General features: G+C 58.5%; 1 protein-coding gene across 1 annotated transcript in view; it reads left to right on the top strand.

The window, feature by feature from the left end:
- The first annotated feature begins 10,793 nt into the window (after nt 1–10,793).
- The window catches only part of ANKRD33B (ankyrin repeat domain 33B), a 56,671-nt gene continuing 46,410 nt past the window's right edge, over nt 10,794–21,054 (top strand). Inside the window, exon 1 of the mRNA XM_056109049.1 lies at nt 10,794–11,213. Within this exon, the coding sequence (XP_055965024.1) occupies nt 10,857–11,213 (357 nt within the window). The 5' untranslated portion in view covers nt 10,794–10,856. The remainder of the gene's footprint in view (nt 11,214–21,054) is intronic.

Raw genomic sequence — 21,054 nt, 5'->3', positions numbered from 1 at the left:
GTCACACAGCAATGCACGGGGGTTACTCAGGAATTACTCCTGGTGGTGCTCGGAGGACCATATGGGATGCTGGGGATCGAACCTGGGTTGGCTGCGTGCGAGGCCAACGCCCTGCCCGCTGTGCTATCGCCCCAGCCCCGAGAGGCTCTTTCTACTATAAACATGTACATGTAGCGTCTGCACTGTGGTTTCCGGTCCTGCTGCTGATATGGTTCATACATGACTTTTCTGCCTTTCAGCAACCCCCAACCCTTCTCCTGGTTGATCTTCCCCCCACCACAGACGGTGAGCCCCTCCTTGTTCTGTCCCTCAGCCCCGTCAGGGGGCTTGTTTCCTACTGAAGACCAGTTCTCCTGTTCTTTGTTTCCGTCGCCTTTGGTATTCTTTGATTTTCTACCATTATGCATCCCGCTATCCTGCATATGAGAGAAAACATTCTGTGTCCGTCTCTTCCTCCGACTGACCTCACTCAGCATGGACCTCACTCCAGGTCCTTTCGTGTAGCTGCAAATTGCATGATTTTATCTTTTATTATGACTGCGTAATATTCCACCGTGTAGATGTACTGTAGTTTCTTTATCCAGTCATCTATTCCTGGACACTTGGGTTGTTTCCAGATTTTGGCTATTGTGGATGGTGCTGCAAGGAACATAGGGGTATAATATCTTTTCTACATTTTGTGTTTTGGCTCTTGGGGTATATTCCAAGAAGTGGGGTTGCTGGGTCAAATGGAAGCTCAATTCCTAGATTTTATTTTATTTTTTTTTTTAGGACTGTGCATATTGTTCTCCAAAAGGGCCGAACCCATCGGCATTCCCACCAGCGGTGAATGAGAGTCGCTTTCTCTCATCCATGCCAGCACTGGTTGTTCTTTTTGATGTGTGCCAGGCTCTGTGGCATGTGATGATATCTCGTTATCATTTAGATATGCATCTCCTTGATGATTAGTGATGCAGAGCCTTCTTTCGTGTGCCTTTTGGCCATGTGTGTTTCTTCTTTGAGGAAGGTTCTGATCTCTCTTCTCCCCACTTTTGATGGGGCTGGACTTTTTTCCTGTGAGGTCCTTCCAGTGCCTTCCAAATCTTGGATATTAACCTCTTATCAAACGATTCCTTTGCCCTTAACCCCGCAGACCTTGGGGCTGTTAAGGAAGACACGTGGCTGCAGGGGGAAGTTGGGAAGGGGCAGCTGACGCCACAGCATGGTTCTGGGAGGGACCGGGAGCGTCTCGTCCAGACAGTCTAGGTTTTGGTGGAAAGGGTGGTACCATTCAGCTGCTGGGACTTGGGGCATTGGACGCTGAGTAGTGATGGGTGTGGAGAGAACGGCCCAAGCACGAGCCCCAAGATCATTGACGGGGCCGGAGAGGTAATACAGTGGGGAAGGTGCTGCCTGTCCAGCAACCAACCAGCTCCTCACACGGTTCCCGAGCACTGCCAGGAGTGATCCATGAGCATAGGGCTAGGAGTAAGTCCTGAGCTCTGCCAGGTGTGGTACCAAAGCAAACAAAAAACCAAAGAGGATTGATAAGGGGGGCAGTGTAACCAAGCAGAGTCTGAGATATCAAGGAGATCAAAGTCAATGTTTTCATAAACGGATATGGTTCCAGAATCTTCTAAGAGGGCACTGTCTGAGCCCAAAGGACCAAGTCTGGGTTCCATAATTCAGTTCCTCTCCAGAGAGCGATTGGGACCAGGAGTCAGGATTGAGGAGAGTGGAGACTGACGGATGACAGAACAGAGGGCAAGAGGTCACTGTGCTGAGTCCCAAGCAGGCGTGTATGAGTGTGAGAGTCCTTAGTGTGTGTGAGGGAGCTTCAGAGTTGGGTGTGTGTGTGTATGAGAGAGAGTCCTGAGTATGTGTGAGGAAGCTTCAGAGTTGGGTGTGCGTGTGTGTGAGAGAGAGTCCTGAGTGTGTGTGAAGGAGCTTCAGCATAGGCTGTGTATGTGAGAGTCCTGGGTGTGTGTGAGAGAACTTCAGAGTTGGGTGTATGTGTGTGAGAAGTATGTTTGGGTGTGAGTGCGTAAGAAAAATGATGAGTGTGAGTGTGCTCATGTGTGACTGAACCAATGTGTGTGTGAGTGTCAGTATATGTGAACTCATGTGTGGAGTGTTTGAGAAGCATGTGTTTGAGTGATTAGGTGTACGTGGGATCATGTGGGACTATGTGAGTGTGTAAATGTTAGTATGAATATGTGCGGGTGTGAATCTGTGTGACAAGAGTGTGAGTGTGTGACTGAGTGTGTCTGAGTGTGTATGAGTACAGGTGTGTGTGTCTGTGAGAGTGATGGTGTGTGAATATATAGATATGTAGGTGAGGAACATGTGTGAGTATGTATGTGTATCCGTGTGTGAATGTGTGTCTGTATATAAAGGTGCATGTGAGTGTATAGATGTATGAGTGAGGAATGTGAGAATGTGTGTGAGGAGTATGAGAGTCTGTTTGGGTATGAGTGTATCTGAGGAGAGTATGTATGTAAGCATGTATATGTGAGTGAAGAATGTGTGTGAGAATGTGTGAGTGTGTATGTGTGTGAGAAGTATGTTTGGGTGTGAGTGCGTAAGAAAAATGATGAGTGTGAGTGTGCTCATGTGTGACTGAACCAATGTGTGTGTGAGTGTCAGTATATGTGAACTCATGTGTGGAGTGTTTGAGAAACATGTGTTTGAGTGATTAGGTGACTCCCACCTCCTCTCTTCCCGGGGCCCTCGGGGCTAGTGCCCAGGGCCTCGTATACATGAATATACGTGAACATGTATATGTGTGAGTGAGGAGAGTGCGTGTGTGTCTGAGGAGAGTGGATGTGTGAGCGTGTGTGTGAGCGAGGAGAATGAGTGTATGAGGAGAATTAGTGTGCGAGCGTGTGTGTGTTTGAGGAGAATGAGTGTGTGAGGGTGTGTGAGGAGAGTGAGTGTGTGTCTGAGGAGATGAGTGTGTGAGCGTGTGTGTGAGGAGAGTGTGTCTGAGGAGAGTGAGTGTGTGAGGGTGTGTGTATAAGTGAGGAGAGTGAGTGTGTGAAGAGAATGAGTGTGTGAGCATGTGTGTGTGAGGACAGTGAGTGTGTGAAGAGAATGAGTGTGTGAGCATATGTGCGTGAGGAGAGTGAGTATGTGAGTGTGTGTGTGAGGAGAGTGTGTCTGAGGAGATGAGTGTGTGAGCGTGTGTGTGAGGAGAGTGTGTCTGAGGAGAGTGAGTGTGTGAGGGTGTGTGTATAAGTGAGGAGAGTGAGTGTGTGAAGAGAATGAGTGTGTGAGCATGTGTGCATGAGGAGAGTGAGTGAGCGTGTGTGTATGAAGAAAGTATGTGAGGAGAGCGACTGTGTGAGTGTGTATATGTGTGAGGAGTGTGTATGTGTATGTGTATGTGAGTGTGTGGTTGTCCTGCAGCTTAGTTTGAAGCACCTTCAGGCGAGGCTGGTGAGTTCCAGCGGGGAGAGTGGGGACCCCCAGACCGGTCAGCCATCCCGATCAGACAGCACCTGGGGGTTCCCTCTCCAGCCCCCAGGAACCTGAACACCTCACCCCAGGGAGCTCCCAGGAGAGTCAAGGCACCGACTCCTGCTCTCCAGGGTCTGTGACCAACACACCCAGAGGGCAGAGGGGTCCCGTGTCCTTTGCCTCCATACGGGGCTACTCAGAGGGGACCCCCAGCGCTGCTCAAGGGCCAATCAACGCACAGGGCATCGTGTGGGGAGAGGAAGGGACTGGGGGACGCGGGTGGACTCTCGCTCTCCCGGCACCAGCTTGTCTGTGGCGTCCCAGCGATGGGCTTTATAGGGACAGAGCGGGGAAGAGGGGTGGATGGAAGGAAGACCAGGGGGGCCCCCAAATGCACCCTGGAGCCCCTCCCAGGCTGCCCCGAGCATGTGACCTACAAACCCAAAGGCAGCAGGTCTGGCCTGGGGAGGGACAAGAGACCCTCTTATCTCCGGGCCTCGGGGAAGGACACGGTGGGGACAAACTCTCCTCAGGCTCCTTCCTGCTGATGAGATGGGAGAAGTCACTGTGGGCCGGCTCTGTGTGTGTGTGTGTGTGTGTGTGTGTGTGCGCGCGCGTGTGTGTGTTGGTGGCTCACAGGCTCTGTGCTCAGAGATCACTCCTGGCAGTGCCAGGGATGGAACCCGGGCCGGCCACGTGCCAGGCGGTGCTGTAATATTTTGCTGGCCCATATGATATCATCCAACGCTTCCTCCTCCCGGAGTCTTGTCCCTGGTGACCGCTGTTGGGGACATGGACCACATCTGTCATGGTCAGCACGGGGTCCTCTGATGACCTGGACCCAAAGGAGCCTATTGGCGCTGGGGAGCAGGTGACCTCAGTGCTCCTAAACAGCCAGAGACAAGCACCCAGAGGCAGCAGGTCCCTGCGAGAGAGAGACACGGCCTGGATGCTTCCTGGAACTCCAAGGCTTGGGACTGCAGAGCCTCTGGGGACGACTCCCACCTCCTCTCTTCCCGGGGCCCTCGGGGCTAGTGCCCAGGGCCTCGGCACCTAGTCGGGGACCCTCCTCCCGCCACCTCCCAGCCCTGCACAGCATTGATGCAGTCATGTGAGCCCAGGGAGGAGTCTGGCTCCTGGTGGTGGGGGGCACTGCAGGCAGAGAAGGGGAGTCCAGACCGCTGGTGGGGTGGGGGTGGAGGGAGAAGCAGGGAAGGAAGAGGAGGGACGCTGCCTGGGACCCTCGCTGGGGGGCCGGGCTGGGAGCTGAACCCCGGACGTCCCTGCACGAAGCCTGTTCTCCAACCCCCTCAGCTCACCCTCTGCTCCCAGCAACACGCGTCTTTATTATTATTACTTTTTAAGATCTCAGAAGTTTATTCTAATACACATCTTTCAAAAAGGCTGTTGGAGCCACCCCAACAAGCCTCTTCTCAAGGAGTGAGCGGAAGGCGGAGAAAGGGTTTTGTGGAGGAGAACTTGTTTCTTCGTCTTAGGTTTCTCTTGGGGGCTTCTCCCTGCTCTGTGCTGGGGTGGTTCCGTGGCGCTTGGGGGACGATGTGGTGCATTAAACCCTTTTGCAATTGGGCCCCTTTCCCACCCCCACCCCAACTTAGCCGGACTCCGGGGTTAGAGAAGGCTGAGCAGGTGCGCCTTGCAGCTGGGAGACCCTCTCTCTGGCCCCACTGCCTTCTTCCGGCTCTGACTGAGCCGGAGCAGAACCACAGGACACTTGCACGGAAGAGGACCCCACAGCCCTGGGCAGACAGCAGCGGCCAGTGGAGACGGGTCCAGCCTCTGATCTCCTCGCTCTTCGGCGCTGTACCAAAATCCACAGCCTGTCGCCATTCTTTGGTAGAATTCTCTGTGCATGCTACATACGTGCTCTTTGCATGCTCCTCAGGTATATGTTTGTCGGCTTGAAAAACAACTTCACTCTCCCTCTGCAGGCTCCCGACCGTGCTCTGAGCTGACGCCCAGCCCTGCTCCAGTCGTTCCCGTTCCCAGGTGCCTGTGCTCTTTCTAGAAGAACAGGTGAACTGGGCCTCCCGCATACTGAGCCAGCATGCGGCACCCAGCCCGCTGAGCCTGCAGCCCGATTCAGGGTCAAGGTTCCTCATCCAAATTGGTGACCCCAGAGTTACAGTGCTTTTTGGGTTGTCGTTATTTGGTTTTGTTTCTTGGCTTTGGTTTGGGGAGTACACCTGGTAACCCCCAAACCAAAGCGAGGGGTTACTCGTGGCTCAGCAATGGGGTCGGCCCTGGGTAGCGCCCCTTGGTGGTACTTCTTTGGCCCAGGCTTGCTTCTCTCCCTGTCCGTCTTCCCCGGGGCTGGCTGAAAGCCATGGGGAGGAAAAGACAGCAATGCGAAGAATATTTTTTCCTACAACAAATGCTTTTTTTTTTTAACCGGATTTTTGTTTGCTAAATATATATGGGCTGGAGCGATAGCACAGCGGTAGGGCGTTTGCCTTGCGTGCGGCAGACCCGACCAATCTGGGTTTGATTCCTCCATCCCTCTCAGAGAGCCTAGCAAGCTACTGAGAGTATCTCGCCCGCATGGCAGAGCCTGGCAAGCTACCCGTGACATATTCGATATGCCAAACACAGTAACAAGAAATCTCACAATGGAGACATTACTGGGCCCGCTCGAGCAAATCGATGAACAACAGGAGGACAGTGATAGTGACAGTGAAATATATATATGTATATATTCTGAATTAAGGTCCTTTCGGGACAAGTATGTGAACAGCTCTGGCAAGTTGGGTACCAGCATCAGCAGAGATGCTAAGAGGCTGCACATCTCACGGGATCCCCACGCCTTCCCACCCTGCTCCCAAAGCTCAGTGATGTGGACAGGGTGTTTCTAAGCCAGAGGACACAGGATCTTCCCAGCAAGTTTAAGGTCCACGCCCCCTGCCCCCTGCCCCGAGGACAGTGCTCCTCCTCCTCTTCAGTTTCACTCCCCAAAGTCTAGCTCTGGGTCACCACCTCGAATTCAGAGTCAGTGATGGGGGGGCTGGAGCGATAGCACAGTGGGTAGGGAGTTTGCCATGCATGCGGCCAAACCGGGTTCAATTCCCAGCAACCCATATGGTCCCCTGAGCACCGCCAGGAGTTATTTCTGAGTGCAGAGCCAGGAGTAACCGCTGAGCATCGACGAGTGTGACCCAAAAATCCAAAACAAAAACAAAAACAAAAACATATAATTGAAACCCAAGCACAAAAATTTGTAAGTCTACAACTGTACCTCATGGTGTCTCACTAATAAAAATTAAAACAAAACAAAACAAAAAAACAAAAAACACAGTCAGTGATGGGTACCAGGAAGAGGATCTTTTCCTTCTTTTTAATTTTTTTTTTAATTGAACCATCGTGAGATACACCCTTACAAAGCTGTTCATGATCAGGTTTCACTCATACAGTGTTCCAAGACCCATCCCTCCACCAGTGTGCATTTCCCCGCACGAGTGTCCCCAGCATCCCTCCCATCACCCCCCACCCCCAGCCTGCTTCTATGACAGGCACTTCCCCCCCGCCTCTGATCTTTATGTCTGAGATGGACCAAGTCACTTCACAGGGGAGGGCTTGGCAAGGAAGCTCTTGGACAAGGAGCAGTTCTGCGTAGAAGAAATGCTGATGGGTGGTACTGGAGCACTGTCTAACTGAGACCTGATCATGAGCAGCTTTGTAAGGGTCTGCCGCACAGTGATTCAACAATAAAGGCTTTTAGAAAAAAAAGAAATGCTGTGAATATCCACACACCCAGGGCAGGCGATTGCCGGCCCACGAGTCGGCCCTGCAATAACACCCAGAGAACCGAGAGCTGCTAAGGTCCCATCGCTGGGAATCTGGATGCTGCCACCACCCCGTCCTCTCGGAGGAGTGCGACCCGTCCTGCGCTACTGAGAAGAGTGGGGTGATTTGCCCTGCGGAAATTTGGGGTGCAGGGAGCCGCTGCAGGCGCATTCGGTTCTCTTCCTACCTCTTTTCAGTTAAATATACTTCTCAGGCTTTAAATACACTGTGATGTTGAAAGGGCGCCTCTCGCAGTGATGGGTCTGGGGAGAGGCCTGCCCCAGAAATGAAACCACACGTGCTTTTTCTTTTCTTTTCTTGTTTTGGGCCACACCCAGTGGTGCTCAGGAATCACTCCTGGCAGTGCTCAGGGGGACTCTAGGCGGTCCCAGAGATCAAGCTCAGGCCGGTTGACTGCAAGACAAGCATGTCCTTCCCCTGTACTATTGGCTTTGGCCTCATCTTCTCCTGCTCTGGGGTCATACCCGGTGATCCTTGGGGGCTGCTTCTGGCTCTGGGACCCCAGGGGAGCTGAGGGGTGATGCTGTACTGGGAAGCAAACCTGGATATGAATCACGTGCTCAGTCCCCCGAGCTCTCTCACCCCCAGAATTTCTTTCAGGGGTCCAACAACAAACGATTCAAGTGGGAAATGGCACAATTGCTCTATTTTAGGTTTTTACTTATTTATTTTTTTGGGGGGTCACACCCCATAATGCTCAGGAGTTACTCCTGGCTCTGCTCTCAGGAATCACTCCTGGCGGTGCTCAGGGGACCATATGGGATGCTGAGAATTGAACCCTGGTTGGTCGCGTGCAAGGCAAACGCCAACCCGCTGTGCTATCTCTCCAGCCCCCCAAATCATTGTTTCCAATGACACACAGAAATGGGACATTCCTGGAAAAATACAATTTCTCGCAATGTCACCATGTTTGAAGCCAGACTACTCAGCCAGGGAAGGGAATTTCCTGGCCGAGGCAAGGCTTCTGGAAGGGGGTTTCATAACTCACCCTAGCCCTTCAATTGTTTTCTTCTGGTTTTGAGTCACACCCATGGTGCTCAGGGATCATTCCTGGTGGGGCTCGGGGGGGGGGTCATATGGGGTGCTGGGGATCAAGCCTGGGTCTCACGCACGCAAAGCTAGTGCCCCACTCACGATACTATTCCTCCAGCGCTGCCCCCCCATTACCCCTAAAGGGTAAATGAATGCTGTGCTGAGTCCGCGGGTCATTTGCCTCGCTCCTTCCTATGTTGACTTGACATGCAGGATGTGTGGACTTTCCTACGTTGAGAGCATATGTCAGTATCATCTGTTGACACCAATTTGCCTGATTTTGAGTTTTTAAAAATCCATCGTTTAAATCCAGCTTTTCAGAAACGTGGTGAATGTATTAAATGTCTTACTGCCTTGGTGGCAAACAAAAGTGTGCGTGGAAAAGATGGAGAAACGGCGGGCTGGGGGCTGGACTGTCCCCCCCCTCCTCCACGGTTCTGGTTGGCAGCAGGCACCCGGACTCCTCTTCCCGGAGACCCTCCCGGGCTAGGGAAGGAGGAAGTGGCAAGATTAAAGGTGCTTGGGCAAAGCAGGGATGGCACCCACAGGGATCCTGATGCATCTCCCCCCCCCCCCCAGAGGCGGGCGGGGGGGGGGGGGGGGCAGGCAGCAAACTCACTCAGGCTTGTTGGGCCTCAGGGCGTTATGGATACCAGGGATGGAACCCAGATGGGCTGTGTGCAAGGTAGTGTCCTACTGGCTATTTGGTCCTCCCTTCCTCCCTTCCTTCCCTCCCTCCCTCCCTCCCTCCCTCCCTCCCTTCCTTCCTTCCTTCCTTCCTTCCTTCCTTCCTTCTTTCCTTCCTTCCTTCCTTCCCCCTTCCCTCCCTCTCTTTCTCCTTTCCCTCCTTCCCTTCCTCCCTCCCTCCCTCCTTTCCCACCCTCCTTCCTTTCTTCCTTCTTTCCTCTATTCCTTCCCTCCCTCCCTCCTTCCTTCCTCCCTCCCTCCCTCTCTTCCTCCCTCTCTTCCTTCTGGGGCCCAACACAGGGCTTCCCACCCAGAGCTGCCCCCTGGACCTTGAACAGGACACGCGCTGTTGGAGCTGCCTCCTGTCCCCTGTTGGAGCAAGGCCTCCGGTGTGCCGGGGTGGGGGTGGGGGGTGGGGGGCAGGCACTTGAAAAGCCCCCGCGGCGGGGCCGGGGACAGGTCTCTGCAGCCGCCTTCACCCTCGAGGGGGAAATTCCCGCTGGGAATTGATGTAAATATGTGACTGCAGAAAAAGGCGAAGAGCAAACCGCCGCCGCGTGGGTTATTTTGGGCTCCAGAAGAAAGTCCGGCGGGCGGGCGCAGCGGGCAGCCTGGGGTCCCAGCTGGGCCCGCGCCTCCCCGAACCTCCTCCTCCCCCACCCCGCCACCCCACCCTCACCCGGGACCCCAGAGCCGGCTAGGGCCGCCCGGAGCTCTGCGCCCACCCCTGCGCGTCCACCCCCAGCGCTGCCGGCTGGAACGCCAGCCCCGTCCCGGGTCCGGCTCCGGCCACGCGCTGAGGTTCGCCGGCCCCGGGGTCCTCGCAGCGGCCGGCGCCCAGAGCAGGGGGCCCCGGCCGGTCCCCGCGGCCAGGGGTGTGACCCCAGACCCCCCCCCCAAAGCGGGCAGGAGTGTGCGCGGTGGTGGTGGAGGGAGGGGTTCCCCAGTCTCCGATCGCCCCTCGGGCCGCGAGACTGGCCGGACACACGCGATTCCCGCGGCGGCCCGGAGCGGCCAGGCCGGGAGCGAGTGTGGCCGCCGCCGCGGGTCAGCGCCGGGTCCTCGCGCTCCCCGGGCAACCGCACGGACCCCGCGAGGCTCCTGGGGGGAAGCCCGGGCCGGGGCCAGGAACCGCCCCTCGCGCCCAAAGGGCCGTTCAGGAGACCCGGAGGGCCGTGGCCGCCTCGCAAGGAGCCAGGGGTCAGCGACCCCGGCCACCCAGAGCGCCGCGACCGGCCCCCCCACCCCCACCGTCTCCCCCGGGTCTCCGCCCGCGCCCAGCTCCCCGTGGAGGCGAGAACTCCGGGTCCAGACACCCCCAGCCCAGCAGCTGCCCCCCACGCTCACCCCCAGGGGCTGGCAGGTTCCCCCCACGGGGTAACGGGCTGAAGGCAGGAGTCCCTGGGGACTCACGAAGGGCGCACGAGAGTCGCGGGGTCCCGGGGTGCAGGGGAGGCGCGGGGGGGCAGGAGTACCGGGAGGCGCGGGGGGCGCAGGGGAGCCGCGGGGGGGCGCGCAGGGGAGTCGCGGGGGGCGCCGGAGCGGCGGGACAAGGGGGGGCGCACAAGAGTTGCGGGGGGCGCACGGGAGTCGCGGGGGGCGCGGGGAGGCGCGGGGGCGCCGGAGCGGCGGGGCGCGCGGGGGGTGGCGGGCGCGTGTCCCAGCGGAGCCGGGGCGGGGCGGGGACCCCGGGGCGCGCCTCCCGCCCGCCCCCCGGCGCCCCGCCCCGCCCGCGCCCGGAAAGCCCCCGCGGCTCCTCCCACCCGGGGGCTCGGCCACCCCCAGCGCCGTCACCGCCGAGCTCAGACGCCGGGGCCGTTCCCGCGCCCGCCGCGCGCCCAGCCGGGCCCTGGGGTGTCCCCGCGGCCGCGACCCCCCGCATGGTGCTGCTGGCCGGGCCCGGGCCCGAGGGCGGCGGGGCGCGCTGCGTGTCCCCGCCGCCGCCGTCGCCGCCCCGGGACGCGCAGGCCGGGGAGGACCCCGAGGACTCGGAGGAGTACGAGGACTTCTCGCGCCTGCCCGACACCCGCAGCCTCGCCTCCGACGACTCCTTCTACCCTCCCGGCGCCCACGAGGAGCTGGGCGCGCCAGGCGCGCCGGAGCCCGTCCCGGAGGGCGTCCCGGAGGCGGCGACCCTTCTGCGCGCGGCCGGCGCCAACGACGTGGGGCTGCTGCGGGCGCTGATCCGGCGGGGCCCGCGCGAGGAGGAGGTGCGGGAGACGGACCGCAACGGCCGGGTAAGCGCGCGCTCCGCGGCGCCCCGGACTCCCCGGCCGGTGCTCTCGGGCCCGCCCGCGGGGACGCTCCCGGGTCGGTGCCCCCGCAGGTCCCGCGCCGAGCCCCGGGTCGGGCTGGGACACCGCCCGCGGCTTCCCCGCGCCCCCGGGGCCCTGACCCGCTTTCCTGACGCGTCCCTCCCGCCGCCGCGCGCAGACTTGCCTCGGTCCACACCGCCCGCTCCGCGCTGCCGGTGCTGCGGGGGAGAGCCGGGTGCCGCCGCTGCTGTCACACACACACTCGCACACACACACACACACACACACACGCTCGCACACACACACACACACACTCGCACACACACACACGCACACACACACACACTCGCACACACACACACACACTCGCACACACACACACACTCGCACACACACACACACACTCGCACACACACGCGCGCGCACACGCACACACACGCGCCGGGCACGGAGAAAATGAAAGAAAAAGTTGGCTCGGGGCGGGCTGTGTGGGGCCAGCGGCGGCAGAGGGACGCGGACAGCGCCCCAGTGTCCGGGCGCGGGGCCCAGCTCCGGGCCCGCCGCTGTCCGACTTCGCGCCCACCCCGGGACCGGGGGCGGTGCGGGGTGCTGCTGTCATACTCGGTGGCCCCCAGCCCGGGCGTGTCCGGACACACCCCCCTCCCCACACCCCGCCTGGCTTTGAGGTGGCCGCCCTGCAGATGGCCCGCCGCTGGACTCGCGTCCCGGGCAGCTGCCGGCATCCAAGGCCGCTCCCCGAGGCGGTGCGTGCGCGCGCGTGGGCGCCCCGGCAAGGGTCTGGGGGAACCCGGAGTGCTGTCCCTCCTCCCGTGTCCTGGCCGCCCCGGGACCTCCCGCTTAGCTCAGCTTTGGTCTCCATGGAGGGGGGGGGACCAAATACCCAAGAAAGTTCGAAAGCGGCTGCAACTTGGCCAAATGAGGCTCTGAGCTGTGCGGGGAGGGGTCCTGGCTGCATGCGGGTGCCTCTGAAAAGCCCCCTGCTGGGATGGATACCTGCGGGGTGCTTCTGAGCAGCCCTGCTCCCCGGGCCTGCATAGGGTGCTTCAGAAAGGACCCCCTCTGCCGGGCTGCTGGAAGGGCACTGGAACCAGAGACCGACTCCGCGCCTCAGTTTCCTGGTTTCACCGCAGGATCTGGGCAGTGTGTCCTTCCAGGTGGTGGGCACCAGATGTCGACTGACCGGCCTGGTTTGCCATCCTGTCCTGCTCCCACAGGCTCGTCCCGGGTCTTAAGCCTCTTTCTCCCCCGGGATTACGCAGCCTCCCTGAGTTCTCTGCTGAGTCTCCTCGGAGCGCTCCCTGCCCCCGCGAAAGCCAGATGGAGAGGTGACACAGGCCCACCCCCAGGCGACTTGCTATTTTAGCTTCTGATGGGATGGAGCGAGTCTCCTGGGACGCGGGGAGCTTTCCTGCTTCCCAGCCTTCCAGTCCAGCGCCTCCGCATTCCCGAGAAAACCGAGAAAGGACCAGGTGTTGGGAGGCGTCCGTCCGCATTGACCTCTGAGGGGCCAGCTTTTCCTCCCAGGGTCAGCATTCCTTCCAGAGGGTGTCATGAGGCCCTCGGGGTCAGCATTCCTTCCAAGGGCAGGTCACGTGTACGTTTATTGCAGACCTACTGTGTGCACTGCCTGGACTGGGTGTGGAGATTTGAGGAGCCACCAGCCTCCTGGGACTCTGAGAGGGTCTCAATGGAGAGAACTCGGTGATATTCCCAGTGCTTGGAGAGGAGTGTTTAGGGAAGAGCAGTACCCATTGCTCAGGGAGGAGCAGTACCTGGTGCTCAGGGAGGCACGGTACCCGGGTCCCAGGGAGGAACAGTGCCCAGTGTTCAGGGAGGAACAGTACCAGGTGCTCAGGGAGGAACATTACCCGGTGCTCAGGGAGGAACATTACCCGGTGCTCAGGGAGGAACATTACCCGGTGCTCAGGGAGGAACATTACCCGGTGCTCAGGGAGGAACATTACCCGGTGCTCAGGGAGGAACATTACCCGGTGCTCAGGGAGGAACATTACCCGGTGCTCAGGGAGGAACATTACCCGGTGCTCAGGGAGGAACATTACCTGGTGCTCAGGGAGGAACAGTGAGGAGCAGTATCTGCTACTTTGGGAGGAACAGTACCCGGTGCGTAGGCATGAATCATGAATAGTACCTAGTACTTAGGAATGGAACCTGGTACTTAGAAACATTGCTGGGCGCTCGGAGAGGAGTGGTTCCCAGTGCTCCCGCCAGAGGCAGGAGACAGGGGTCTGAAGTCAGCTGCTCTCAGCTGAAGACTGTCAGTTCTCAGCTGCAGGCACTGAGGCCTGAGGCTTTGGAGGGGGAGGGGCGCATAGCCTTGGGGTGGGTGCTCTGGGTGAGTCATGCACAGGGAGAGAGACCCAGCCTGGCACTGAGGCATTAGCACCAGGTCCCTCTGGAGGCTTCTCTGCACCCCGTGTCCTCACTGGCCACCACACTGCCTTTGGGCTATTCGCTTGCCCGCTTTGAGTGGGACTTGGTAGCAAAGGTGTGGGGCCAGTTTCTGTGGCGTCCCTGCCTGTGCAAAGGCCCTGGGGCCAGAGCCTTGCTCTAGCCTGGACTCCAGGCTGATCCAGATCAGGAAGGATAAAACCTTTACCTAATGCTGCGCTCTGGGGGTAGTTACGGGCTGAGTAAGGAGCTGGGGGGTGGCGGGCAGGTGGGAGCTGCGGGCAGCCATGGGAAGGGCGCTTTGTGCGCACGGACGGATGTTTCCTCGGGTTTGGAGTGAGGGTCAGGGCGGCTGTGAGGAAGAGGCACTGTGGGCTGCCGGCGTTGGTTAGCAGAGGCTGCGTCTGCGCCGTTGCCTGCGGGGTCAGTGCCCAGGAGGGCCACGTGTGGCATGGGCAGAGACACCCCCGCCCCCCAGCGCCTGCCCGCACTCGAGGCCTCTCAGGTTGACGGCTGGGCTTCCTCCCTTGGCCGCGTGCTCTCCCTCGCCTCCCCCATCCTCCCGTTATCTCCCAGCGCGCACCCTTCCGGCCTGCCAGCTTGGGAGCCAGGAAGGAGCAACGGAAGTGCCATGTGTCCCCACTGTGGGCGGGCGGGTGGCAGGACGCTCTGGAGCACGGCCAGGCCAGGAGACTGGGCCGACCGCATCCAGCCCAAGCCCTGCGGCTCCCCGGCCTGCCCAGGTCCTAGGGTCTGGGGATGCCTGTTTCGGTAGGCTCCACGGGCCCCCCAGTGTTTGCCGGGTTTGCAGGGGGGACCTGCTCTTGCCTTTCGCACAGACCAGGCCGCGCTGCCGAGTGACCTTCTGTGGAAAGTGCTGCGTTTAGCTTTGCTTTGTCTCTTCAGAGAGTGTGTTTTGGGCCACATTCCGTGATGCTCGGAAGCTCCCCATGTTTGGGGGGATCATGCGGTGCTGGGGATGGACCCTGGGCTCTCACGGGCGGAGTCTGAGCCCAGCCCTGAGCTGCCTCTTGGGGCCTCATTGCATCCTCTACAGAATCAAGGCCAGATTTACGCTCTGGAGTGTGAATGCGCGTGAATTCTTCCTCCCTCCCTCTCTCCCTCCCTCCTTTCTTTTTCTTCCTCCCTCCCTCTCTCCTTCTCTCTCTCCCTCTCCTCCCCCTCTCTCTCTCTCTCTCTCTTTCTCCGGTGTTTATTCACTAGTTCTAAGCAGGGATGTAGTTGCTTTAAATATATTTATTAAACGTGTTAACTTGGGGCTGGAGCGATAGCACAGTGGGTAGGGTGTTTGCCTTGCACGCAGCCAACATGGCCGGCCCGAGTTCGATTCCTCCGCCCCTCTCGGAGAGCCCGGCAAGCTACCGAGAGTATCTCGCCCGCACAGCAAAACCTGGCAAGCTCCCCGTGACGTGTTCGATATGCCAAACACAGTAACAAGTCTCATAATGTTACTGTGCCCGCTGGAGCAAAATCGATGAACAATGGGAGGACAGTGACAGTGACAGTGAAATGTGTTAACATAGGGGCTGGAATGATGGTACAGTGGGGAGGGCACTTGCCTTGCACGTGGCTGACCCGGGCTTGATGCCCAGCATTCCAGATGGTCCCTTGAGCCCTGCAGGAGTGATTCCTGAGCACAGAGCACTGAGCATCGCTGGGTGTAACCCCAAAACCAAAATAATAAACAAGTATCAGCCTAACTTAGAGACTAGGGTCTATGCGATACTATATCCTGAACATTTATTTTATTTTATTTTTATTTGGGGCCGCAACAGGCCATATTCAGGGGTTACCCCTGGCTCTGCGCTCAGGAATTATGCCTGGTGGTCCCCAGGGGACCATGAAGGTTGCCAGGGATCAAACCCAGTTGGCTACATGCAAGGCAAGCACCCCACTCGCTGGGCTGTCGTTCCAGCCCAGAAATTTTTTGAGAATGACTTTGAAGGCGGGGTGGGGGGGTGGGGGGGAACGACGACAGAAATTCTCAATGACAGCCATTCCCAGATTTCTCAGAGTTAAGTCAAAACAGTTCCATATGCAGAACAATATATAAACCCTTTTAATGAAAGGAAATGAGAAGCATGTAGCAAAGTTGTTAAAATATGTGAAGAGAGAAAACGTGAGTAATTAGAGCAGTTGGGAAGCCTTCCTGGAGGGGGTGGGGTGGGGCGTGGGCGGCTGACCGTGGGGCTGTCGCGCGTGTCCCCTTAGCTAAAGGCAGACCTTTTCTCCCTTTGTGGGTTTTAGGGCCATTCCTGGTCATGTTTGGGGGCCACTCTGAGCTCTGAACGTGGGGGTCACTCCTAGCAGGGCTCAGACTGACCAGGGTCCTGCACGTGGATCTTGTTCTTTGTGTTTGTTTGTTTGGAGTCTCACACAATGGTGCTCAGGGGCTACTCCTGGCTCTGAGCTCAGGGAATCCCTCCTGGCAGTGCTCTGGGGACCATATGGGGTTCTGGGGATTCTCCCTGGGCAGCCATATGCGAGGCAGATGCCCACTCCACTGTCCCGTGGCTCTGGGCACTGGGCCTCACTCCTTTGAACCTTCTCCCCAACCCTATAAAGTCTGGTGTTAAGAAGCATCCACAGGATGTTCCCTTGCCCTTGATGCCATCCAGATCATGGGCACATGGAAAAATGTGAAAGACTATTTTGATCTGATTTTGATGGGTTTTGTCTGGGGGCCACATGTGGCAGTACTCCGGGATACTCCTGGCTCTGTGCTCAGAGATCACTTCTGGCGGTGCTCTGGGGACCACATGGGATGCCGGGGATCAGGCTGGGTCGGCCGCATGCAAGGTGAATGCACTCCCCGCTGGACTATCCTCTGGCCTGGAGACTATTTTTATTTATTTTTTGATAATTTTTTTGGTAAATTTATTTATTGAATCACCGTGAGAACAGTTACAAAGCTTTCGGGTTTAAGTCTCGGTCGTACAATGATGAAACGCCCGTCCCTTCACCAGTGCACATTTTCTACCACCAAAACCCCCAGCATCCCCCCATCCCACCCTCTCCCCCTACCTGTGTGGCAGATGGTTTCCACACACACTCTCTCTCTCTCTCTCTACTTTGATTACATTCAATATTTTGACACCAGACCCACCATTATTGTTTGGAATTTCCCCCCAACACTCAGACCTGCCGAAAAGGCAACATTAGACCGTTTGTTTTCTCTTGCTGATCATGACTAGCATCTGATGCTAGTCAGAATTTTGGAATTCTGAAATCTTAATCATTAAATCTGGAGGGATTTCTGCCCAAAGCTGCTGGGTTCCGAGTTTTGCTTGTGTGTCTCTGGGATCATGGCCGTTAAGCGGCTTGATCAATAGCCGGCAGTGGGCGGTGGGCGGTGGGGGTCTCACTGGGGTGTGGGAGGTCCAAAGCCGGCACCACCCCTATCCCATGAGGTTCCATGTGTCTCGTCACTGCATGGCCCTGAGACTATTTTTAAACCGTGGTGCTGAATTGAAGACAGTTGAAGGTGGAGTTTAACTGATGGACGCCGAGGCGTGTGCTCCCGTGAGAGCTGGCTCGGGGGTGAAGTCGGGGTGGAGTGCTGGGACTTTGGGATGCTTTTAATTCGATTTATTTTTGGTTTGGAGGCCACACCTGCCAGTGCTCAGGACTCACCCTGGCTTGGAGTTCAGGGATCACTCCTGGTAGGGTTTGGGAAAGGATAGGGTGCCAAGGATCGAACCGGCTTGGCTGCATTTGAGGAAAGCGCCTTACCTGTGGGATTCGCCCTCGGCCCCTGAATGGGTTTTATTCCATTTTATTGAATTTTTTGTTTGTTTTTTGGGGGCTGCATCCATCAGTGCTGGTGTGTGTGTGTGTGTGTGTGTGTGTGTTGGGGGGGTGGCGCTGATCAAATCCACATGCAAAACCACACTTCAGCCCTTTGGGCTGTCTTGGAAGGGAATTTTAAGGAGCAGAAGGACAAATGTGATTCCCGCCTTCACATTCCTCTGACTCCCCACTAAGCATACAGCCAGCGTCTCTCTCCCTCTCCCTCTCTATGTCTCTCTTCCTCCCTCCCTCTCTCCCTCTCTCTCTCTCTCCCCTGTCCTCTCTCTCTGTGCTATGATGGGAGCCAGGCCCGGAAGACACACAGGCAGTGCCCATGGGAGGTTCCAGATTAGTGGCACATTTTCTGAGACAAGGGCAGGCACCTGCTGTTCAGTTAAGAATGATGCAGAGGGTCGAAGAGTAACACCTACTTCTATGTGGCCAACCTGGGCTAGATCCAGACCTCTGCCAGGAGTGAGCCCCGAGCACAGAGCCGGGAGTGAGCCCTGAGCACAGAGCCAGGAGTGAGCCCTGAGCACAGCTGGGAGTGCCCCTGAGCACAAAGCCGGGAGCACAGAGCCAGGAGCACAGAGCCAGGAGTGAGCCCTGAGCACAGAACTGGGAGTGAGATCTGAGCACAGAGCCAGGAGCGAGCCCTGAGCACAGAGCTGGGAGTGAGCCCTGAGCACTGAGCCAGGAGTGAGCCCTGAGCACTGAACTGGGAGTGAGCCCTGAGCACAGAACCAGGAGTGAGATCTGAGCACAGAGTCAGGAGTGAGCCCTGAGCACAGAGCCAGGAGCGAACCCTGAGCACAGAGCCGGAAGTGAGCCCTGAGCATCGAGCCGGGAGGGAGCCCTCACCACAGAGCTGGGAGTGAGCCCCAAGCACTGAGCCGGGAGTGAGCCCTAAGCACAGAGCTGGGGGTCAGCCCCTGAGCACAGAGCCAGGAGCACAGAGCTGGGAGTGAGCCCTGAGCACTGAGCCAGGAGTGAGCCCTGAGCACTGAACTGGGAGTGAGCCCTGAGCACAGAACCAGGAGTGAGATCTGAGCACAGAGCCAGGAGTGAGCCCCGAGCACAGAGCCAGGAGTGAGCCCTGAGCACAGAGCCGGAAGTGAGCCCTGAGCATCAAGCCGGGAAGGAGCCCTCAGCACAAAGCTGGGAGTGAGCCCCAAGCACTGAGCCAGGAGTGAGCCCTGAGCACAGAGCTGGGAGCACAGAGCTGGGAGCAAGCCCTGAGCACAGAGCTGGGAGTGAGCCCTGAGCACAGAGCCGGGAATGAGCCCTGAGCACAGAACCGGGAGTGAGTCCTGAGCACAGAACCGGCAGCGAGCCCTAAGCACAGAGCTGGGAGTCAGCCCTGAGCACAGAGCCAGGAGTGAGTCCTGAGCACAGAGCCAGAAGTTCCCCTGAGCACTGCCGGAAGTGTCCCCACCCCACTCTCCCCGTGCCCCTTGTAATGAAGGCAGTGAGGGCATGACCTTCAGAAGGACCCGGTGGGCCTGCAAGGGGAGGGTCGCAGGTGTGGGGTCCAGGGAGCCAGTGTCCCTTTCCCAGGAGGGCCCTGAGGCCCTGTGCGTGGCTTTCGCCTGCCTGATGGTCAGCCCTGGGGACACGTGGGTCAGAGCGCACATGCCCTGCGAGTGGGCTGAGGGTGTCTGGGTGATGCAAGATGTTGGCTGGCGGGCATCAGGCGTCAGGCGCAGTTTCCTGGGGCTGCAGTGTTTCGAAACAGTTTCCAGAGCTGTGGGGAAGGCCTGGCCGCACCCCCCCCCCCCCCCCCCCGGGGCCACCTGAGCCAGCGTCCAGAAGGTGCGGGAGCCCGGCCCACTCAGCTCCAGAACCTTCCAGGGGGCGTGCGTGGGCTGGGGATAGGGAGGTGGGGGGGGCCGGCCTGTGGGGCTGGGGAGAGTTGGGGGAGTCGGAGGTGAGGTACAGGGGGAGCCTGGGATGGGGGATGCCCCAAATCCCCGGGGAGCCTGGGGGAAGCCCGGGGGAGCCCGGGGCTGGGGGTGCCTCAAGCTTTTGCACAGGTGGGATTCCCCTTCCCCCCCCCCCCCGCAGACATGGGGTGCCGGTGCCTGGGGGCATCCGGAAGCTCCCCTCGCCCAGGGAGGCCACTGGGGGCTTCGGCTACTCCCGGACGGCCCCGTCTCACCCCCAGGCTCTGCTCCCACGCTGAGGAAGACTTGCCGAGAGGAAGGCAGCCCGCTCGGGCTCTGGGTGACGTGTGTCTGCAGCCCTCATGTTCTGGGTCAGTTCCCGCCAGGGGGAGGTGGAGACAGCAGGTGGCACGCCCACGCGGGAGGCCCCGCTGGGCCCCGTAATGGGGGGTCAGGGGTGTGGCTCAGGGGTAAAGTAGAACACGTGCGATGGCGCACACACACGCACATACATACACATAGATGTACACAGAGACACACAGACACGCACACAGATGCGCACTCAGATGCACAGAGAGAGAGAGACAGAGAGAGACAGAGACAGAGACAGAGACAGAGAGACAGAGAGAGACAGGGAGAGAGACAGAGAGACAGGGAGAGAGACAGAGAGAGAAGCGCCTGCCATAGACAGGCTGGGGTCAGGGTGTGGGGAGGGAACCCGGGGACACTGTGGGGGTGGGGGGCGCGGGGGTTGGAACCCTGTATGAGTGAGGGCCATGAGCAGCTTTGTAACTGTGTATCTCAGGGACTCAATAAAAAAAGAAATAAAAGAAATAAGTTCATTAACAGCAAAATAAAGCACTTGCCTGGTGTGCAGAGGCCTGGGTTCGCAGCATCCCCGGCCCCCTCCCGGGAAGTCGAGGACTAAGAATGGGCAAGTTGGGTGGAACCCGAGGGCGGCAGGCTCTTCCCTCTCCTCCTCCGCACTCTGAGCTGTGTCACCTGGGGAGGGGGTGGGGGAGGGAGAGAGAGAGAGAGAGAGAGAGAGAGAGAGAGAGAGAGAGAGAGAGAGAGAGAGAGAGAGTGTACAGGCTTCGGGCTACGGGCTGCAGCTGCTTCCTGGGAGCCTGGTCTGAGGCCCTGGCACTATCAGGGCCCCCTGGGCAGTCAGGGGCCTCGCCCAGCATCCCCAGATGTGCCCCGCCCCGCCCAGTTCCCTCAGCCCCTTTTTTTCCAGTTCTCTTCAGGTGATGTCACTTCTTATCAATGGCACGGGTTTGTGGGTTTGTTTCTATTTCATTGTCTGCCCATCAGTCGATTTCCTTTATGCCGCGTACAGGTGACATCATCGGTACACACAGTGACCCAGGCGCCCCCTCCCTCCCCTCCCTTCCTTCCTGGAGTTGCTACTAAGCAAACGCCCCCAGCCCTGTTTCATCTTCTTTTTATTTTCTTTTTTGGGTCACACCCGGCGCGATGCACAGGGGTGACTCCTGGGTTCATGCACTCAGGTATTACTCCTGGCGGTGCTCAGGGGACCATACGGGATGCTGGGAACCGAACCCGGGTTGGCCGCGTGCAAGGCAAACGCCCTACCCGCTGTGCTATCACTCCAGCCCCTCATCCTCTTTGCTTGGATGGGTGAGGACTCCTAGCTAGCAGTGCTCAGGGCCTAACTGTCTCTGTTCTCAGGGGCCACT

Source organism: Sorex fumeus, unplaced genomic scaffold (genome assembly GCF_029834395.1).
Source record: "Sorex fumeus unplaced genomic scaffold, SorFum_2.1 ptg000264l, whole genome shotgun sequence".
In the NCBI taxonomy this organism is placed as follows: Eukaryota; Metazoa; Chordata; class Mammalia; order Eulipotyphla; family Soricidae; genus Sorex; species Sorex fumeus.
Note: the sequence above shows the minus strand (reverse complement) of the source record. Positions and strands in the feature narration are given on the sequence as shown.